Source organism: Monopterus albus, unplaced genomic scaffold (assembly GCF_001952655.1).
Source record: "Monopterus albus unplaced genomic scaffold, M_albus_1.0 scaffold128.1, whole genome shotgun sequence".
Classification (NCBI taxonomy): domain Eukaryota; kingdom Metazoa; phylum Chordata; class Actinopteri; order Synbranchiformes; family Synbranchidae; genus Monopterus; species Monopterus albus.
The window spans coordinates 2318091-2338750 of NW_018128008.1; the positions used below are offsets into that span (position 1 = coordinate 2318091).

Sequence of the window (20660 nt, forward strand, 5' to 3'; positions counted from 1 at the left end):
TTTTTTTTGTTATTGTTGTGTCTCTCACAGTTCACATAAACCTACCATTGAAATTGTAGACTGATCATTTCTTTGTTAGTGGACAAACTTACAAAATCAGCTGGGGTTCAAATACTATTTTCCCTGACTGTATTTATTTGTCCCTCCATAAATGAAGGAAACCCTATGAAGATGAGTATCAAATAAGGTGGTTAATGTTTTCTTACCAAGCACAGTACATATCTCCTTGGAGAAGCTGTCGGGTCAGAAAGGCTGAGCATAAACTGAAGGCTGCGGTCTCATCTCCGTCTGACTCAAGATTGCAGATCATCTCTAAAGCATCACGGCAATCCTCCTTTGAAAGCTGTACAGACAGATACCATGTATACAGTAAGTAGGTTTCACTGGAAGCAGTGCATATGCACTTAAGAAAATACCTGAAATGAAATAAATTTTAAAACAAGAGGAAACATAATTGTCTCCAGTGTTAGTCTCACAAATCGCATTAAAGTATGGTAGGCCATCAGTGGCGGTTCTACATTGAATTACTCCCCGGGAGAGACCCCCCTCTGAGCACCCCCACTCACAGGTGAGCTGACAGTCTAGCTTTTTGAATTTTCTGAGACCTAAACCTGTCCCAAACTAAATAATCCCATCCAAGCTTTTCACAAGGACAAACTTGCAATGACTATTTTATATTTGCTGTCAACAAATTATTTTTAAAAAAAAAATGCTGCTTTTCTTTTATGGCCCAAAATTGTTTGCAATTTCAGTAGTTTAGTTTCAGTACGGGGGGCGGGGGTGGGGTCTAACAATTACTTGAATTACTCTGCAAATAAAAATGTAATTAAACTACCAAGTACACTTACCTCACCCATGAGCTGATCCTGTTGTGAAGTAGCACAGAGGCAGACAAGGTACATCTGCTTGAAATGTCCCTTCCCCAGGAAGGCAGAACACTCAGAACACGCCTTTGCTAGCAGGGCAGCCTTGCCCAGATGCTTCCTCTTCATCAGCTGCTTCACTCTCATCTCCAACAGGATTATCCCCTCTTGCACCAGGAACTCCTCAACTGAAAACCAGTGGCAATACTGATAAGTAACACTGTGTTCCAACTTTATTAATAGGATTTTTTTTTGTTTTTTTTACATATACAACAATGGCATACCCATCATAGGAACTGTAAACAAAATCCGGATATGATTACTTCTGTCCATCTTTCTAGCAGCAGGTGTTGTAACCTCTGGATATTCTTACAGCTTAATTAAAATTGGATTCAATTGCAGCATTTCCTTATGATTTACATGCAATTAATAAATTTCATTTAAGTGTAAAAAATCTGTAATAGATATGCATTATTATGACATGTTTTTTAGGTAAATGATGGCGGAGCTAAAACATATCTGATGCATCCATCCACCTATTATTTACACTGCTTATCGAATAAAGGATCACAGGGAGGCTGGAACCTATCCCGGCTGACACTGAGGAAAAGGCAGGATACACTCTGGACAGGCTGTAGTTTATAGTCACCACTTAACCTAACCAGCACCGTGCCATCCTATTTGATACATTACACAGCTAAAGACTGATCTTCTTTAACAACAAATTCAACATGTGTACACCAGACCTAGGAATGCATAAGAGGAAGCTTGACTATTTGCCTGCTGCAGAGAAGAATCCCTGTAGCACACTTGTATGTAATTGTATGCCAAATGTACCATTTGCTATCATGGCCAGAAAAAGTACATTTTCTTCTTCAACTGTTTGTGTCCCACATATGCCACATTTAAAAAAACGTTTACTGGATGTGAAAAAATTTAAATACTGAAAATTTTATCCCAAAATATTTGGGGTGGGAGAAACATAACACATAAGAATTGAGATGCATATCTTCTACTATTCTATACTGATTCACAAATGCCAAAATTGATTTTGTAATGATGTTGACAAAATAAAAGTGGCAGAACTCAACTGCAAAGCCAGTGTAGCATGGAGACAATGTACAGCGCAAACATACAAGAGTTGTGTTGTACGTCCATGGTTATAACGTTAGTTCATGTTGAGTAAAGGAAATCATTTACGTTAATAACTTGATAAGTTTTGAAAGCCAAGTGTGGAAGACTGTGTGAATACTTCACAGGCCATCACAAACAGACCGACGTTATGTAGCAGAGAACCAAACATATTAACAAATGGGAGCAGCTCGGTAACACACACTGCAGCACTTCAGTCAAACTGGTGAGCCAAAGACCAGACCTTGTTTCTTCATACATGTGCCAGTTTTGGATCATGATGGTTTTCTCTGGTAGTAATGCTGCAGCACTGATACTGTTCTCCACTGCTGCAGATGTAACATTAGCACAACCAAGTGCTCTCTTTTGTTCCACCGCCTCTCTTTTACAAAACATGCCATCTACCAAAAACCAGCAGTGTAAGAAGTACTTAAGTAAAAGTAGAGGTGCCACAGTGTAAAAAAGTCTTGCATTCAAAATGTTACTTAAGCATCAAAATACAACCTACTTAAAAAAATAAAAGTAAGCCTACTCATTATGCAGACTGCCACATTTATATTATTGGTTTTTATTGGTTAATAACCATTGTTCATCACATTTAATGCTGGAGCTAATTTTAATAACCGTATATACTTATAATTTCAAGTATATTTACACACTGGTGGGTAGCAATATGTAAAGTACTTTGTTTTGATGCGCATCAGAACCAGACAGCTTAATTGTCTGTTAAGCTTTATTAGCAGCTCAGTGGGAAATGAACGGGAATCGGCTGAGACACTATAAACTAGAATAGGAGCCAAAATAGTGCCCTACTTTGTTAAAATAGTTCTGAATTAAATCATGACACCAAGAACTGGAATCAAATCAAACTATGAGTTTGCCAAAGATTCCCACCCCTACAATATATTAAATTTTTTTTTTTTAAAGTAAAAATGTTCTCTGTTCTCAACTACAAGACAACATAATGCTATACTACTCTACTACTTAAAATACAAAAGCAAATACACATTGATGTCAATGATAAGTTGATTAATTGGTTAAAATTATATTAACTGACAGTGCAGAATAAAGGAACATGCAATGTTATGGATAAGAAAATGCACTGTAGCACCTGATTCACCTCTTACTGTTTAATGGAGTCCTGTGTTTGCCGACTGCCTGTATGAGCTGCACAAATGATAAAAGGAAGGTCTGACAATTGTCAGACTTATCTAGGAACTCAAACCATCTGAGGAACTTACCTTGGTTTGTCTGTAGATTTTCACTGGACAGAATATCTTGCAGGACCTTGTTTTTCCAAACACCATCATACTGGCCCAAAGCAAACAGAGGGGACAGCTGAGTGAGGCCATTCTCCTGCAGCTTACTGTGAGCAAACTGTAGACAACAGGTAAAAATCAGTTACTTAAAGTCACAAGGCAAGTGACAATGTGACATTTGAAACTATCTAGTCAATGTTTTGGTAAGGTTTGAACTCCAAATGAAAAGCCAGCCTATGGACACTTATTTAATTAAACCAGAGGTTTCAAAACCTTTTCAGCTACATACCACTATGTAAGTACCAAGAAAGACCCACCTCACCTCTGTATTGAGTTGGCTCTTATATTAAATCTGCTCATTGTTTTCAATGAGAGGGCTTAGGCCTCAATCAGACAATGCATTTTAGTAGCATGGAGCAGCTTTTGTAATCATTTTCAATGAGAGTGAAGCATTTTGCTCGCTGCTCTTGCGTTGCTAGAGCGCCTCATGTTTGCAACCTGCAAAACGTGCTGCCTGACCAAGGCCCAAGTGACATGTTTTGTCTTGTCTGTTTGTATATTGACCTCCTCTGCCCTGTTTCAGTAACATGGACAGCATGGTACATATACATATGGCAATCAACATCTTTACCTGTACAGATGACTTGAATTCTTTCCATAGTCCATCAGGAATGTCATTCTTTAGGGATAGCAAAAGCTCCACAAAACTCCTGCATAACAGAACAGGAAATTAAAAATGTGATGCTGATCTTTGACATTTTAAATACGAGTACTGAACCTTAGACAAATTTAACTAGTATGCTATAATTCAGCTTTAAATTACACAGTTGTATTACACATATTTCCTGATTGTGGGAGTAAACCCTATATCCTACCCCAGCTAATCACTTTTTCATGGTACTTACAGTGAGAGCTTCTCAACCACAAGAGGAACATTTTCACACTGTAGGGAGAGGTATGGAGAAGCCTGGGTATAACTCAGCAGGGCAACTATGTACACTTCCAACAACGGCAGAGGCTCTTCCTCTATCTTCCAACGGCCTGCATACATCAGCAGGGTCTACACAAAGAGAGAAAAAAAAGTGTATTTACTAAACAATTTAAAGAGACCATATTTACACCACCAAGTTTTGCAAGCAGATTGAAAGGGCTGTGAATTCAGTACAAGTTCTTTTACTCATTGGGATGGAAGGACAAAGGAATGAGCCCCAATTCTTATGCAGTAAACATTTAAAGCATAAGTTTGGCCATTTGCAACATCAATACTATTTTCAGTCCCCATACTATGGATGCCCTGAGAAGTTGAGAGGAGTTCTGGTCTGATCCAGGTGGAACACGCTTTTCCAGATGACCCCTGAAATTCATTTTTCCCCATTTCATTTGTGAAATATGAAAATTATTTTTCATTTGTGAAACAGGACACATTTTCTAAGTGTTCATTTTTCTAACCTTCGTTTCTGCCACAAAAGTGCACTAGTACGCTGTGTTCTAAATAGGGAAAGGGGTTTGACTGCAGACTGTCATCTAAATAAGGTAATGTAAGGTAGGACTTCACAAAAATTGCATCATAGATGCCAAGTATGCTTAAAAAAGAAAAAATACACATACAGTACCTATAAATGTACATACCCCCTTGGATTTTTTTACCCTTTTATTGATTTTAGAAATCATTCATGGTCAATATACCGTATTTTCCGGACTATAAGTCGCTCCTGAGTATACGTCGCACCAGCCAAAAAATGCATAATGAAGAAGAAAAAAACATATATAAGTCGCACTGGACTATAAGTCGCACTTTTTGGGGGAAATTTCATAAAATCAGAGACCAAGAACATACATTTCATCTTGAAAGGCAAGTTATCTTAATAACAATAAAATGGAGAACAACAGGCTGAATATGCGTCTGTTAACATAACGTGAATAGGCAGTATGTTAACGTTACATATTAACAGTTGTCCGTGCTCTGATAGAGAGGCGGTTGCGTTGCATGAAGCGGTAACACCAAGAAGGTCCTCCCGCAAAGTCATTTATATTCATCGCCTTGGCAACTACCTTGGCATGGAGACGTAACTGCACCGTTGACAAGCCTCTCCCGGAAGCATGTTGTTCAAACACCCATTTGCGAACTTGTTCCTCTAGCTGTGGCCATCTAGCTTTTAGCCTGCGATTAGCTTTTTTTGTTTTCTTCATTGCAGTTAGAGTATCCTCCGCTTTTCACTAGTCCCTCACAAGTTTCTCGTTCACTCCAAACTTTCTTTCTGCTGCTCGATTACCGTTTTCGGCTGCATATTTCACTACTTGCAGCTTGTAATCTGCAGAATATGATTTTCTTTTTGGGGGCATTTGTGGTCAGTCTTTGTCAGTTGTATTTATAGGTTGATGTTTACATTTCGGTGGTACAGTAGTGATAGGCACGTAGATACTGGCACACAAGCCGAGAGTGCCCTCTTGCGGCTGTCAGTGTGAAAATAACGAACACGTGAAATTTCAATCTACGGTAATATTTAAAAAAACATACATAAGTCGCTCCGGAGTATACGTCGCAGGACCAGCCAAACCATGAAAAGAAGCGCAACTTATAGTCCGGAAAATACGGTAATTTGGCTTTTGACAAAATTACAAAAAAACCCTTTTTAATGTCAAATTGAAAACAAGTTTATACAAAGTAATGTCAAAAAATATATGTAATGTGAAATAAGTGACTGCATAAATATTTATCCCCTTCAAGTTAGTATTTAGTAGATACACCTTTGGCTGCAATCACAGCAAAGAGTCTGTGTGGATAAGTCTCAATCGGGCTTGCACCTCTGGACACTGCAATTTTACTCCAATCTTCTTTGCAAAACTGCTCAAGCTCTGCAAGGTTGCACAGGGATCAGGTGTGAACAAAGCACACTGGTGTCTATAGTACAATCACTTGAGACACATTCACTGCACTCTAGTGATCCCCATTTCACAAATTGTGAGACTACTAGCACCAACTGGCTGGACCTCTGTTGAAATAGGTCAGTCATTTTAAAGGGGGTGAATATTTATGCAATCCCATATTTCTCATTACATATTTTTATTAAACTGACATTACTTTGTAGAAACCCATTTTCACTTTGACAGAGGTTTTTTTTTGTAATTTTCTGTCAAAAAAGTCAAATTATAAACCATGATTGATTTATAGACTCAATAAAAGGGGTTAAACATCCAAGGGGGTGAAAACTTCTTATAGGCACTGTACATAGCAGCAAAAGTAGTCTACTGATTTTGCTATCCCTTATTTTGCAACAGCTGTAGTAGTTGGTCAAAATACTGAAGTTCTTGATTCTGAATAAAATGTTGCTCTGCTTAATTTATTTTAACCAGGAGATTGACTCCTGAAACTGATGTGACATGAGCAGTTTATGGTTTTACTAGAGAAGATGTCTCACTGTTGGAATCAGGTTATTCAACAATGTGACAGTGATGCTTATTTTACCTCAGTCTTTGGATGAGTACAGAAAGCATCCTGTGTGTTAAAACTTGTTTCACTACCAGCTTGCAGAGAATACACAAACCCGACAACAGCAGACTTTCACTTGGATGTGTCATCATGTTTAGTCATGGAATTAATGTTACTTAGCGATGTCAATTGTAGCTGGCAACAACAATGATCATGCTGGCTAACAATGGGAAGCTGCTACCTCAAGGTTTTACACTGAGCTTTGCTATTAAGGGTCAGAGCAACTTATCACATTAACATACTAAAAATTTCACTTGCACATTCAAGCTAAATGACTGTACTGTAAAGGAGAATTTCAATAGAAATTCTAATGAAAGGTATAAGAGGACTGCTGATTAGGGATGTCCCAAAACCAGTGTCGGGTCTGATACAACCCTCTAGTACTCGTACTCCAAGTTGTCCAATATTACACACCAATAACATTTAAATTCAACATTACAATAATCTTATGTTGTATGAGCAGGTCTTCAGGCAGAGAACAAATTTCAGCGGCTTGGAAATATTCTAAGATAAGTGATGATGACAATAAGCTGACAAGATTCTGAGCAGGACAACGTTTTATATGGCAACAAAATCCACTAGGAATGGAGAGAGTATGGCAGTTTATCAAGTACATGCTGGGGTGGCTGTGGCTTTAGAGGTAGAGCGATCTGCTGAGACCAAGCAATTCCTCTACAGCACTGCAGGTGAGTCTGTGTCTATCAGAGAGGCTGCACATCAGCATGTACCCTTTTTCATTAAAAATTGTGACACTGAGCTTTTCTGGAATTCTGGATGGGAGGATGCCAAAATAATTTCATCCCAAAAGAGAGCTGCACTACTAAAAAGGTTAACAGCCACTACTGCAGTATGTTGTGTAGTAGGCTACAGAAATTTAGTTACACATTATATTTAGAGTGGGGAGATGCAATCATGTTTTTTTTTTGTTTTTTTTTTTTTACACAATTTTAACTTAAATTTGCACAGCTTCATGATATCTATTTTATTTCATAAAGTTAACCAGAAAAAGCTGAAAAGTGTCTCTAAAATCACTGCACTTTTATGGTAACTAATTTTTATACAGAACCACTGCATCAAGTTAGTATCAATACTCAGCATCAGGAAGTACTCAGGTGAAAGCACTTATACTTGATTTGAGAAGGAAAAAAAACAAAAAACAAAACAAAAAAACAGGTTAGAATTATAACCAACGCGAATGACAGGAACAACAACAAAAAAGTCAACAAAAAAAATACGCATGGACCATTTTTACTCAGTTCTCAAGCGAAGATTACTGGATTAGTTTGACCATCTTGAATGCAATAATGGCATAAATGTCCTAAAGTAAATTATGTAAACGGAAATATATAAAAATCAGGAAATCCGTAGTTTTTAAAAGTGAAAAAGTAGAACCTACACATTTTACAATTGTATTGTGTATACTTTTAGTGAAAACTGTGCAGTAAATATTTTCCTTACAAATGGATGTTATATTTGCAATCCATTATACTGAATTATTTTGAGTACATATAAATAACACCAACTCAATTTTCCTGCATGTAGCATCTTTGTTATTCATGCAAACATTTACGCTATCTTGGTCCAAAAAATAAATGCAATCTTGTTAGACTGGATATCTATCAGGAGAGACCTGCCTGCAGGGCTGAGAACCAAGCAAAGTGCAAACAACTTCATTTACAAAGCATGCTCTCTGCTTCACAGATTTTTCAACTTCAGCCTACTCACTCATGATTTTCCACCCACATCATCTCTCTTGCAGCAGTTTCTTTACTGTACTGTTTAACACTTTAAAAACAGAGTTATCCTCTGTCAAATTTTTCTGTGTACTGAAGTTAAAGATCCAAGATGTGCTTCATAAAAATATCCCAATTCTATAAAACAAAATAAAGGAATAATTTGAAAAGAAAATATTTTAGAATAGCATATACTTCTGAAGGAGGGCTTAAGAGGCATCACCGAATTATACCGTTAACATGGATCACGTAAATCTCTGTTCTCAGCTGAGGTGGTGCTGCGACATACTAGTGCTTCATCATTCAGTGAGAGCTTTCTGTCATTTAGACAAGGGGAACTATTATAATTATGTTCCTCAGAGCTTCAGACATTCACATGACAATGAACAAGGCAAGTGCACACAGACTCTCTACAAAGTGCAACACCGGAAAGAGATACTACAAAATTATTCACTCTTAGGGTACTGTCACCAACATGATTTCACACATCGCTGGTCTCCTTTTGGTTATACCACAACACTTAGTTTGGAAAAAATGTGTGAGAGAGAAGCTACTGGCTATTTTTGTAGTAGCTCTTTTCAATGTTGCATTTTGAAGACGGTCCCTGCACAACTGTCTCACCTCTGGTTACACACAACCTACAAAGTTTCAGCAAAAAACATCCTGTTTTGATGACAATTAGGTTGTAGGTCTATCTACCTTACTACAGCTGAAAACAGGCATTATTGTGTTTTAAAAATGTTTTGCTTATGATTTTTGATTCAGAAACTTTGAATCTGTATATCTGGTGTCTATCAGAGTAACATGCATATGGAGATTTCCAACAGTCTCCGTGCAGTCTCCATTGCGTTCCTCTTCATCATCGAACTAAGACTGCATCAACATTGAAATTTGCTGCCATTTCCAATAATCAAATACCAAAATTGAAATACAATTACAAAAAACCCCAATGAACCAATATCAGTTAAACAGAAGTTAGCCAACAGGTGCACTACATTTTTGGTCTTTTATCTTTGTCTGTTAACCTCTTGTGTACACATCTGTACAAAGCAATTATTTGTCTGTGTATGGAACCTTTGTGAAACACCACCCTAATTTACAATGCTTCCAACAAGACTATTTGAATTGCAACAATAACAGCTGCATCCCTGGTACTTTTCTTTTGTCACTTCTGTCTGACCCGAAAAACAAAAACAGGGTTCCATTTTAGCCTCTTCATCATAACAGGATCCACCAGTGGGCTTGTTTTGTGAAGTCTTAAATATGCTTGAACACACAGGGCTCTACGGTGAGAGCATTTCACATGCATACACAAGTAAAAATCAAAGTGTGTGGATGTGAAAAATTATTTGGGTGTACAGGTGCAACCGACTAATCGAGTGAATTGGTTCTCAGTTTGTAAGGACTGGAAGCAATTTATCAGTACTCAAGGTGAGTGAGATGAGTGGATCGGAAAATACGGTTTTGGTGTTTATGGAGCAATTACTCCTCTCTCAATGTTGGGCCAAGAGCTCCTGGACACAGAGCAGAGAGCAGCTGAGACACTGCCATGCTGGAGATGGGAGCGGATGAAACATTACTCATAACACCTATGCTCTACTGCATGTGCAATATAACTTCTGAGTAAAGTGCCAGTCTGAGAAAATTATCAAAACACCCACTAAACAATTAAACTTATAAAGCAGCGATCATTTCAGCGTTGCTCTGTCCCACCAGTACGTTAAATATCGGCATCCTTAGGCTAACATCTAATAGCTAAATGTTGAGATGCCATGCTGATGCACCCCCATAATGGCCAGCAGCGGCTCATGTGCATGGAACTATTACTGAATAATTGATACATGTTCATGCGGCATCCAAGTGCAGGCCTAAGTGTCAGCTTGTTAGGCTGAGTGGACTCATATACACAAACACCTGTCAAGTCTTGCAGCATAAGAGGTAGTCAGAAGGCAGCTAGTCTGTTTATCTGTCAGGAAAATGCTGTATAGCCTATTTTTTTCTGCTCTGGTTTCTTCAGAATTAGTAAACACACTCCTTAAAGTACCCAAAAAGAAAAATGAAATGGGGAGGGAAAAAAAGTCACCGAATTTATATTCACTGCTATTCAATTTGAATTCTAAGCTCACACTCTGTAGCCTTCTGACTTGAAAATCATCAGTGCCAGCCTGCCCTCCATGGAGGACTTGTACACCTTACGGATCAAAAAGAGGGCAGAGAGGATTTCTGCAGACCCCTCACACCCTGGATACAAACTCTTTAAACCCCTCCCCTACGGACAGCACTATAGGTCACTGTACGCCAAGACAACGAGACAAGACAGTTTCTTCCCCCAGGCTATTACACTGGTGAACAGCTAGTCTATGTTGCTCCTTTAACTTGTATATATTTTGTAATTATGTTGTGCACACCAGGGGACATTGGGCTGGAGTCAAATTCCTTGTATTTTTGAAATACTTGGCAATAAAGCTTATGCTTATGCTATAGAGAGAACAAAGTGAAAAATAGAAATACAATTCAAAGTGAACAGCAGTAAATAGATACCTTACTTATAAATGTTGGTTTTATTAAAACTAGAGATGCACTGACTGTAATGTTCTTTGCCAATTCCAATTTTAAGTCTGACCTGCTGATTCTGACCATCTCTCCAAGAACTGTAACCAACAGACATTGTTGTAAAGAAAGTCACTTTCGCCTTTTCCTGTTTAGGGGTCGCCACAGCGAATCGTCACACCGACGACTCACATGTTGACATTTGGCACGTGTTTTATGCCGGATGCCCTTCCTGGCGCAACCCTGATTCGAACCCTTAACCACTAGCCTACCAGGGACGGCATACACAGACATTGTTGTAACTTGTCTTTAATTAAAAATTTAATTGTAATAAAAATAAAAAAGTTTTACATTTCTGTCTTTCCCTGACTTTAAATAAATAAAATGCAATATTTTACTTCTCCAAATATAAACGGGTAACAAACAGAAGGTCTGTTACATCAGTCCTACTGAGCTCACAGTAGCTTTTGAACTGTGTGTTATTTGCTGTATTTTACCATGGGTCAGATACATATACAGTATATGTGCATTTTATGCATAGCCAGTAATTCATCGTGTACTGTGTGTCAGAGATTTGGATGTAGGTTTTCCTTCTCCAAGGTGTTTCTGTCAGCTCTTCTGCACAAACACATAGCTTGGCACAGACAGGAGTATTGCTTGAGGTGTAAGTGAGGGGCTAAGCGCTGCACACGCTATGCTTTTGGTCTGTGCAATGTGGGCTGTCCTGCTTCCAAATCTGATTGGCACAGAACTGGAAATCTCAGAGTGATTAGCCGGTCAACGGTCAAGGCCAATCATACTGAAAAATGGCCATTTCCGATCTCCACTGATCGATCAGTGCATCTCAGAATCTGAATAAATCTTTAATGGCCAAGTATGATTGAACATACAGGAATTTGACTCCCATACAGAGGGTCTCAATGTGTTTTAAAGCCACAGGAAATGGAAAAATAAGAGGGAAAAAAGTAACAAAAAAAAAGAAACAACTGTGCATTCAAATAGGAATCAGATTCATTTTTGCTAGTGTGTATCTTCAATTTTACAGTCATCAGAGACAGGAGCTACTTTGTAGTTGTAGCTGTGGATGGTCATATCAAAAGCTGTTTCAGATTTTTTTTTTGCCACAGAAATGAAATCATGATAAAAGTTGTGCCTGATTTGTGTAAATATTTAGATTTGAGAGAGTGAAATGCAGACCTTTTAAAACGGTGAGAGAGATTTGCTCAATCCGGATTGTAGCCGTCTATATACCACTGCGAGCTAACGCTAAATTAGTGCTGGAGCTGTACTGCCTGATCAGCAGGCAGATGAATGCAAACCCAGATGCGGCTGTGATTATGGCTGGAGACTTTACCATGGTTGGACAGTACAGTGTCACGTCTGCTCAAAGCTCGGGATGCTGCCTTCAGAACAGGTGACAGGCTGGCCTACAGCAGGGCCCAGAAAGAACTAAAGAAGGACACCCGGCTGGCCAAACGCAGGTACAAGCAGCGCATTGAGGGGCACTTTAAGAATAACACACAGAGTATGTGGAGAGGCATCAAAACAATAACAGACTACAGAGGCAACAACAATCAGGTCAGCCATGATCCCACCCTCCCTGACACTCTGAACAGTTTCTTTGCACGCTTTGATACACCTGGCAGCAGAGGAACTGTACAACTCCCTCAGCTTGAGGAACAGCATAGAGCCTCGTGTCCTGCAGCTACACCAACAAAGCCGCAGGACCAGAGTTTTGAAGCTATGTGCTGACCAGGAGTTTTCCTGGACATTTTTAACCTTTTTAACCTGTTCCTGTATCTTGCTTCAGTCCCTGTGTGCCTCAAGTCCTCCATTATTGTGCCCAAGACATCAGCTGTCACCTGCCTCTGATTACCGCCCTGTTGCTCTGACACCAGTATTTATGAAGTGCTTTAAGAGGATTGTTCTAAAGCACATCAAGGACATCATCCCTGTTGGTCTGAACAGCCATCAGTTCTCCTACAAAGAGAACCGATCAACAGAGGATGCTGTCTCAATAGCACTACACACAGCCCTGTCCTACCTGGAGCATCCTCACACTTATGTTGGGATACTATTTGTTGACTTCAGTTCGGCATTTAACACTGAAATCCCAGACAAACTGGCACTGAAACTGCACAATCTGGGAATGCCTGCAGTGCTGTGTCATTGGATTAAGGACTTTCCCACTAACAGGCCTCAAGTGGTGAGAATCGGAAGCTGCACATCATCCACACTGGTCCTGAACACAGGCACACCACAGGGCTGTGTGCTCAGCTCAGTTCTCTTCACTCCGTTTACTCATGACCACAAAAACAGTTGTGAAGTTCACAGACGACACCACCATAGTGGGTCTCATCTCAGACAATAATGAGATTTACTACAGAGAGGAGATCCAGAACTTGACATGGTGGTGTTCAGATAACAATCTTGTCCTGAACACCAAGACTAAGGAAGTCATTGTGGATTACAGGAGGTCCAGGAAGACAAAACATGCTCCTCTTCTCATACATGGGGAGGTGGTGGGGGAGCAAGTGTATAGCACCAAGTTCCTGGGCATCCACATCACATCTGACCTGACCTGGTCTCTGAACACATCCTACCTGGTGAAGAAAGCCCAGCAAAGGCTCTTCTTCCTCAGGAAACTTCAACAGAGCGACAGTAGAGAGCATCCTCCGTCTCATTGTGACAGTGTGGTATGGGAGCTGCACTGCACAGGACAGAAAGGACTTGACCCAGGTGGTGAGAACAGCTCAGGGCATTGTAGGGGGTCCTCTTCTGGATCTGGACTCACTATACACTGACCGGATCCAGAGGAGGGCCAGATGGATTGCTGCAGACCCCACCCATCCAGGCAATGGTCTGTTTGTGCCTCTTCCCTCCAGGAAAAGGTACAGATACATAAAGACTAAAACAAAGACTGAGACACAGCTTCTCCTCCAGAGCTGTGAAATCAATCACCCCCTAACCCCAAGTCACACACACAACCTCTCCCCTATGGACAGACACAGACAGAATACTGGACCTCTGCAGACACACACCCATGCTCACACCTCTTCCTAAAGACTGAGATTTGCACTGAGCTGCACTTTATAATGTTACTACACTCTTTTGCTACCAACATGCTGCTGACCTGACTAGGTCCCATACATCCTTCTTTATTTGTTCATACTTTTATATTGACTTATACAATTTTGTGTTATGTAAATAATGTGTCTTAAGCCAAGAGCTGTCAGAAAAAAAATTGTTGTGCTATGCATAATGAAAATAAAGATTCTTGACCTCTTGACCTTGAGAAGTCTGGCTGGATACCTCATCTCTGGAGCTACTTCCAGCCTGCACTGTCAGGACAGGAAAAAACAGTTTTCCACCTATTAACACCATGGAAGATAATGCTCCCCTGTTGTGTAGCTGCATGCAAAATTACCTTGTTGTGTCATGACCACACCAAGCAGTTGTTTACAGATTCAGTATTTTCCAAAACAGTCTAAACTATGTACTCCATATTAGCTGCATGGTAGCTAACTTGTTTTTAAATTGTAAAAAAAAATGATTAAATTATCTTCACTCTGTCCACGTATTTTGACAAAGAAGGCCACAGTTAGAAGCATGTATTATACTGTAGGTTTTCAGCTGCTTTTGTAATGTTTCGCTCGCAGACATCACTGAATGAGGCACAATGCTGGGAGGGAGGAAGGGAGCAAAACAGAGTTGGTATGAGGCAGATGTGTAGTTTGGGGGGGGGGGCAAAAAAGGCTGAACTGAGAGAATATGTTTTCAGTTTAAACAGTCGCGTTTTCATTCTGTTAGTGTCTTTTCATTTATTGAAATGTCACTGTTAAGGAAGGCTGTGTTAAGTTTTCTACATTGATCTTACATTTGGCCCACAAAACGTTCGACAGCAAATTGATTGGCTTGGTGGCTTGCAGGGCAAGTGCTTGAAAATATTAGCATTTATCCTTGTACACAACAATACTGTTGTTTTAACAATGGATTTTGTGCTTTTCTCCACATTGCAGCCGGCTGAAAATTCATTAGGGCTTTAACTGAGAATCCATCACTATATAAATAATGTCTCTGAAGCTCTCCTCGTGACCCTACATCTAATACGTTTTTTTTTTTAGAATGTCTGTTCTTTTTAGTTAGACGAATTATTTTATTATCATAAACCACTTATGCTCTTTCTGGAAACAACGAACACGTTTGCTTTTTCCAAATCCGATAACCAAGAAAACAGCTACAATGAGAATTGAGATGCTTAATGTAAATCCTCCCTCGCTGTACTCTCATACGAACAAAACATGCCAAATACATTTAAACCTCTGGATAGTGCGGGTAGCTTACCAATGGGCAACGGGCAGGATTCAATAAAGACAATTTATATTAAATAGTTTTTAGAAAGCATTTGTGCCATTAATGGAACAAGAAAAGGACAAACCTGGACGACAAAGCGTGCGTTCTAATCGGCACGTACACACTGAAATCAATCGCGGGAAAAACTCAAATCCTCTTGTGCGGTCTTATCAAATTCGCTACATTTCACGCAAAGTAGTTGACTTTTACGCTGTTGTGTCCACTTCAATTGGAGACAAAAACCATCACAAAACTGAAACTCGTTTTGGTTGTCTATGGAGAACGTTACGCTCAAACACAATCAGCGAAATTAGTCTGACGTGCACGCGCATGTGACCAAACATACAAGCTAAAAGCTAACGCTAGGCTAACTGCAGATAGAACTGGGTGGATGGTATGCTAACGTGTAGCTGGTAATTCTCACGATCCTGAAGATAAACATAGAACAGGCGGCTCTTAGCCTGTTGAAACCAGGCTGCGACAGATAACTATGTGAAAGGTATTCAACGCCAATAAAATTAAATTAACTAACATTACCTTCTGTAAACACAACTATCCGCTAGCATATTTGTTAGCAACTAGCTAACTGAACTGACCGTGTTAGCGGTCAAATTCAATTCTATTTGTGCTGCTTAGCCGATTAACACGTGTTTTATCTCGTTACTGGGAACACCACTATTAACAACTACCCTGCTCATCCGAACATAACTCGTCTTTGAAATAAAATATTTCTCTACATTAACATATCAAGGACCTAAGACTTACCGCTATTATTAATGCTAGGTGGGTAGCTTATTAGCTAAATACGTAAGGAAAGATAACTCACCCTACAAAACTCTTGGCAATACTCTGAAGATGACTGAGCTGAACATTTGCGAGTGTCTCTAACCACGACGTCTTGCAGTTCTTGCAACCGTTGTCTAAGTTCTTCAACCGTTTCACTAACACGTTTCTCAGGACCCAAGTCCTGCTCGGCCTCTTCGTCCGCCATCTTCATACCCAACTCCAGGGCGTACCACTAGCGTAATTACGGAAGCAGAGAAACGCGATGTTCACGTGATGCAAATGCTGAGGTCACATGAGAAGGACTTAAACTTTATTGAATACAATCGTTCGGACGGTTACAAATACAAATTTCAGAGTAGGCTGCTAATGCAATAAGTACTTTCTTCTAGCGGGACATGGGAAACGTGATAAGAGCACCTCAAATAGCTTTGTTATTATAAGTTTCGTTATCAAGGTTGTAACTATGATAATGTTTTGTAATTGCCCATAGGAACCAGGAAACAAAATGATGGGCATCCTTTGAGCAAATGAAGTGTCCCCTGTATTATTTACTTCATCACATTCCTTTTTGTTACAAATTTGTTTACGAAATATGACAGGATAAAGTATCAAGTGTGACAGACTAAATATCTGACATTCCAGATTTGATAAAGACAAATTTGTTTCATAATAATACATGCTGGAAATAGGTAGGATACATTATATGGATTGAAGATGTGCTTGTAAATAAGTTTCCAATATAGGAACATTTAGGCTAATTATGAAATCATGACAGTTTTATAAATAATTTATAACAACAAAATAACATCTTAACAGAAACCTAATATCACAACATTTACTAATAACTACAGAGGGGATATGGAACTTTCCACATTCATAACATTTTAAAATGTTGGAAATGTCCTGACACCACTTCCTGTCCCCAGCTCACCCTAACTCCCAGTAACTTCATCTCATCCTGCACATTGGTTTCACTTGCCCCTTAATCACTCACACCTGCTCACCACAGTATATACTGTAGCAGCTCCTCACCCTGTGGGGAGCTGCTAGATTGTTCTATGCCCTGTCTAGACTCGCCAGCATTATTTTCCAGTGACCGCTATCCTGATACCAAACCCCTGCCTGCTCCCTCTTGCCTGACTGCTATCCTGAGATGGACACCCTGCCTCTTCTATCCACCTATGATTCTGCCTTGCCTTCCCTGCTGCCCTGCTGGAGATTTCAACCTCAGACTGAACTAAGTACTGCTCTCTGCCTGATCCCTCAAGACTGCGTCTGTTCCCGTCTAACTTACAGAAAGACATTAAAACCTGCCAGTATCCATGATGACAAAGGGTTACATGTGCACATGGCATGAAGAACTTTCACATCTGTGAAGGCACTATTAATGCTGAATCACATATACAGGTTTGAGGTGAGAGGCTGCCATTCAGATGATGTCTTTTTCAGTGAAGGAGTTTATTTTAGCAAGACAATGCCAAACCACATTCTACACATTTTACTAAAGTGGTGCTAAACTGGCCTGTCTGCAGTCCAGGTCTGTCACTCACCAAAAACTTTTGCGCATCATGAAGTGAAAAATGCAGCAAAGGAGGCCCCAAACTGTTGTGCAGCTGAAAATCATATCAGAAATAGGAAAACATTTCTCATTCAGAACTAAAGCAACTGGTCCCCTCAGCTCCCAAACACTTGCAGAGTGTTCTTGAAAAAAGAGGTGATATACACAGTGGTAAACATCCCCATTCCAACTTTTATGAAATGTGCTGCTGGCATCAAATTTAAATAAGCTGATTTTTATTTTTATATATAAAAAAACTACATTTCTCAGTCTAATCTAGTCTTTGTACTATTTTCAATTAAATGTGGGTTTTAAAAGACTTCCAAATCATATCATTCATTTTAATTTATAATCAACAGCTTTGTTGGGTCCACAACGCAAAAAGTACAAGTCAAAAACAAGTTCTTCAGCAAAAACAAGACAATGGCTGACAATCTGATACTATATATGGCTATGTATAGTAACTTCTCCAGACTTACAACAATTTTTTCTATCGTTACAGAAACAAGGTATTAACAGACGTGCTTTTTTTTTTTTTTACTTACATTACGTCCAAGCCACTACATAGGAGAAATACCTCATTCATTAATTAATCTGAAATGGATCACTAGCAACACCCTGTAAATGAAATTAGCTACATCTCCTGTAAAGCTGCTTTACAAATACAATTACTTTATTCATCTTGTTAGATTCAAACTTCCCAGTATTGCTAAACCTAACCCAGATAGCAAACTGACTCTGTGGTGAAGTATCATGGCCTATGGAACCTGTATGTGTTAAAATTAAGTGACATCTGTTTCGGTTCATGAAGCAGCAAATCTATGCCAGGCCCAGTTTGGATTCTCTTCTGCTTATCTGCCCCAGACCTGTTTCAAATCTGTTATTTAAAATAGCTCATCTGGCTAAAATCACATACAGAAATATTTAAAATCTAGCTTACTAACATTTTAGATGTTTTACAAATACTTGAATAGCTTGATAACCTGTCTGAAGAAATGAGAATGCATGAGAAAACTTCAGAAGAAATTACATTACTTTATTAAAATCATTAAAACATTCATCATCAGACACCCTGCAGTTACATACTTTTTACTATAAAGAAAGTCACTTTTGGCTTTTCCCTTTGAGGGGTCGCCACAGTGAATCATCACACCAGCAACTTGTATGTTGACATTAGCACATGTTTTACATCAGATGCCCTTCCTGCTACAATCCTGACTCAAACCCGGGCCACAGCAGCAAGAGTGCTGTGCCTTAACCACTAGCCTACCAGGGACTTTTACTATAAAGATAGAAAATAGAAAATACTGAGGTTGCATTAGCAGTAGCTCTGATATGCAGTGTTGGAAAGTACATTTATTCAAGTACTCAATTTTTCACTTCAATAATATTATCTCAACTTCAACACATTACAGTGAAAATTGCAAATATTCTAAATCAGTTTTTTTTCTTAGAAGATGCAGCCATTTGTAAAATGACTACTGTGGGTAAAGATGCTCCCTTAACTCTAATCCGCACCAGGGTTTGCTGTTACCATGGCACTATTTTGTTTGTCTGTAGTGTGTATCCATTTCTTTGCTACCGAATGGCGGAGGAAGAGACCAGCAGAAAGGCTTGACCACCCTCTTGTGGAAAAAAGATATGAAATACATCTAGCTCTACCAGTCTACATGGAACTGATCTTGAATGGCTCTCAACATGTGTGCTGTGTGTATGGGTCAGTCATATTAACGATAGAAGTGTGTACCAGCTAGAGGGAACTAAGGATAATTCTGTGATGTTTTATAGCATGTTTCATAACAACACCATGCCTGGTGACACTGGGAGTCAGGTCAGCCAGCTCAACAGCAGGGGTATTCTCAGAGGCAAAAAAACAGGCAGACACATAAGGCACAACATGTGAATATCTTTAGTAGTACAGTACCATCAGACAAACACTACTAACAGACAAAACGGTGGCACAGTGATTAGCACTGTTGCCTCACAGCGAGAAGGTTCCGGGTTTAATCCCCAGCCGACCCAGGGCCTTTCTGTGCAGAGTTTGCATGTTCTCCTCATGCTTGCATGGGTTCTCCCCGGGTGCTCTAGCTTCCTCCCACAGTCCAAAGACATGCAGCATAGGTTGATTGGTGTCTCTAAATTGCCCATAGGAGTGTCTGTGTGAGTGGTTGTTTGGCTGTGTGTTAGCCCTGCGATGGACTGGCGACCTGTCCAGGGTGTACCCCACAGCTGCCTGGGATTGGCTCCAGCCCACCCTGACCCTGTTTGGGACTAAGCGGTTTCGAAAATGGATGGATTGGAATTGCTTTGTTTTTATTTTGTCTGAAGGACTGTGTAATGCAAGTTTAGAAGAGTGCTCAATAAAAAAAGATTATCACTTTTATTATTGTCTACCATGCCAGGAATTTATGCTGAGGATGGAGCAGATGACAGATTCTTTCTTCACTTATTCAGAAAACATTTGACTGAGAATGGCAGCTTTACCCAGCATTTACAGAAGAGGCATCCTGTTAATTCTGTGTGTGAATGTACGTGCACACATGGTGATGTGAGTGGTGAAAATTTTTAAGATGGTTAAAATGCATGCAAAAAGTATAGACTGACATTTCTGGTGGCCATATAATCTCAGAAAACAAAGGTGTTTATCTGTCAAACAAACCCAACAATTAAACCTCAGCAGCAGGACAGTGAAGCTAAAAACACCACCTGACAAACACAGCTCTGATTAACCTGATGAGCTTAACGTCTTATATGTAAAAGCTTGTGTGTGTATGGCTGTGTATATGTGTTGATGAACTTAACATGCCCAACTGTGTGTGCTAAAGGAGAGAGAGGGAAGAAAGCCCCAAATCCGTCTTATCTTCTCAGCTCCTCTCCTTTGCGAGCCCTGGCAGGTAGACAGTTTACGTGACAGGGTGTACGTGTGTCTTTCCTACA

General features: G+C 39.6%; 1 protein-coding gene across 1 annotated transcript in view; it reads right to left on the reverse strand.

The window, feature by feature from the left end:
- Positions 1 to 16431, reverse strand: part of znf292b (zinc finger protein 292b) — a 27777-nt gene extending 11346 nt beyond the window's left edge. The window contains 6 exon segments of the mRNA XM_020612901.1: positions 207 to 343; positions 849 to 1051; positions 3236 to 3371; positions 3885 to 3963; positions 4159 to 4313; positions 16206 to 16431. Coding sequence (XP_020468557.1) covers positions 207 to 343; positions 849 to 1051; positions 3236 to 3371; positions 3885 to 3963; positions 4159 to 4313; positions 16206 to 16370 — 875 coding nt within the window. The 5' untranslated portion in view covers positions 16371 to 16431.
- Positions 16432 to 20660: the final 4229 nt, after the last annotated feature.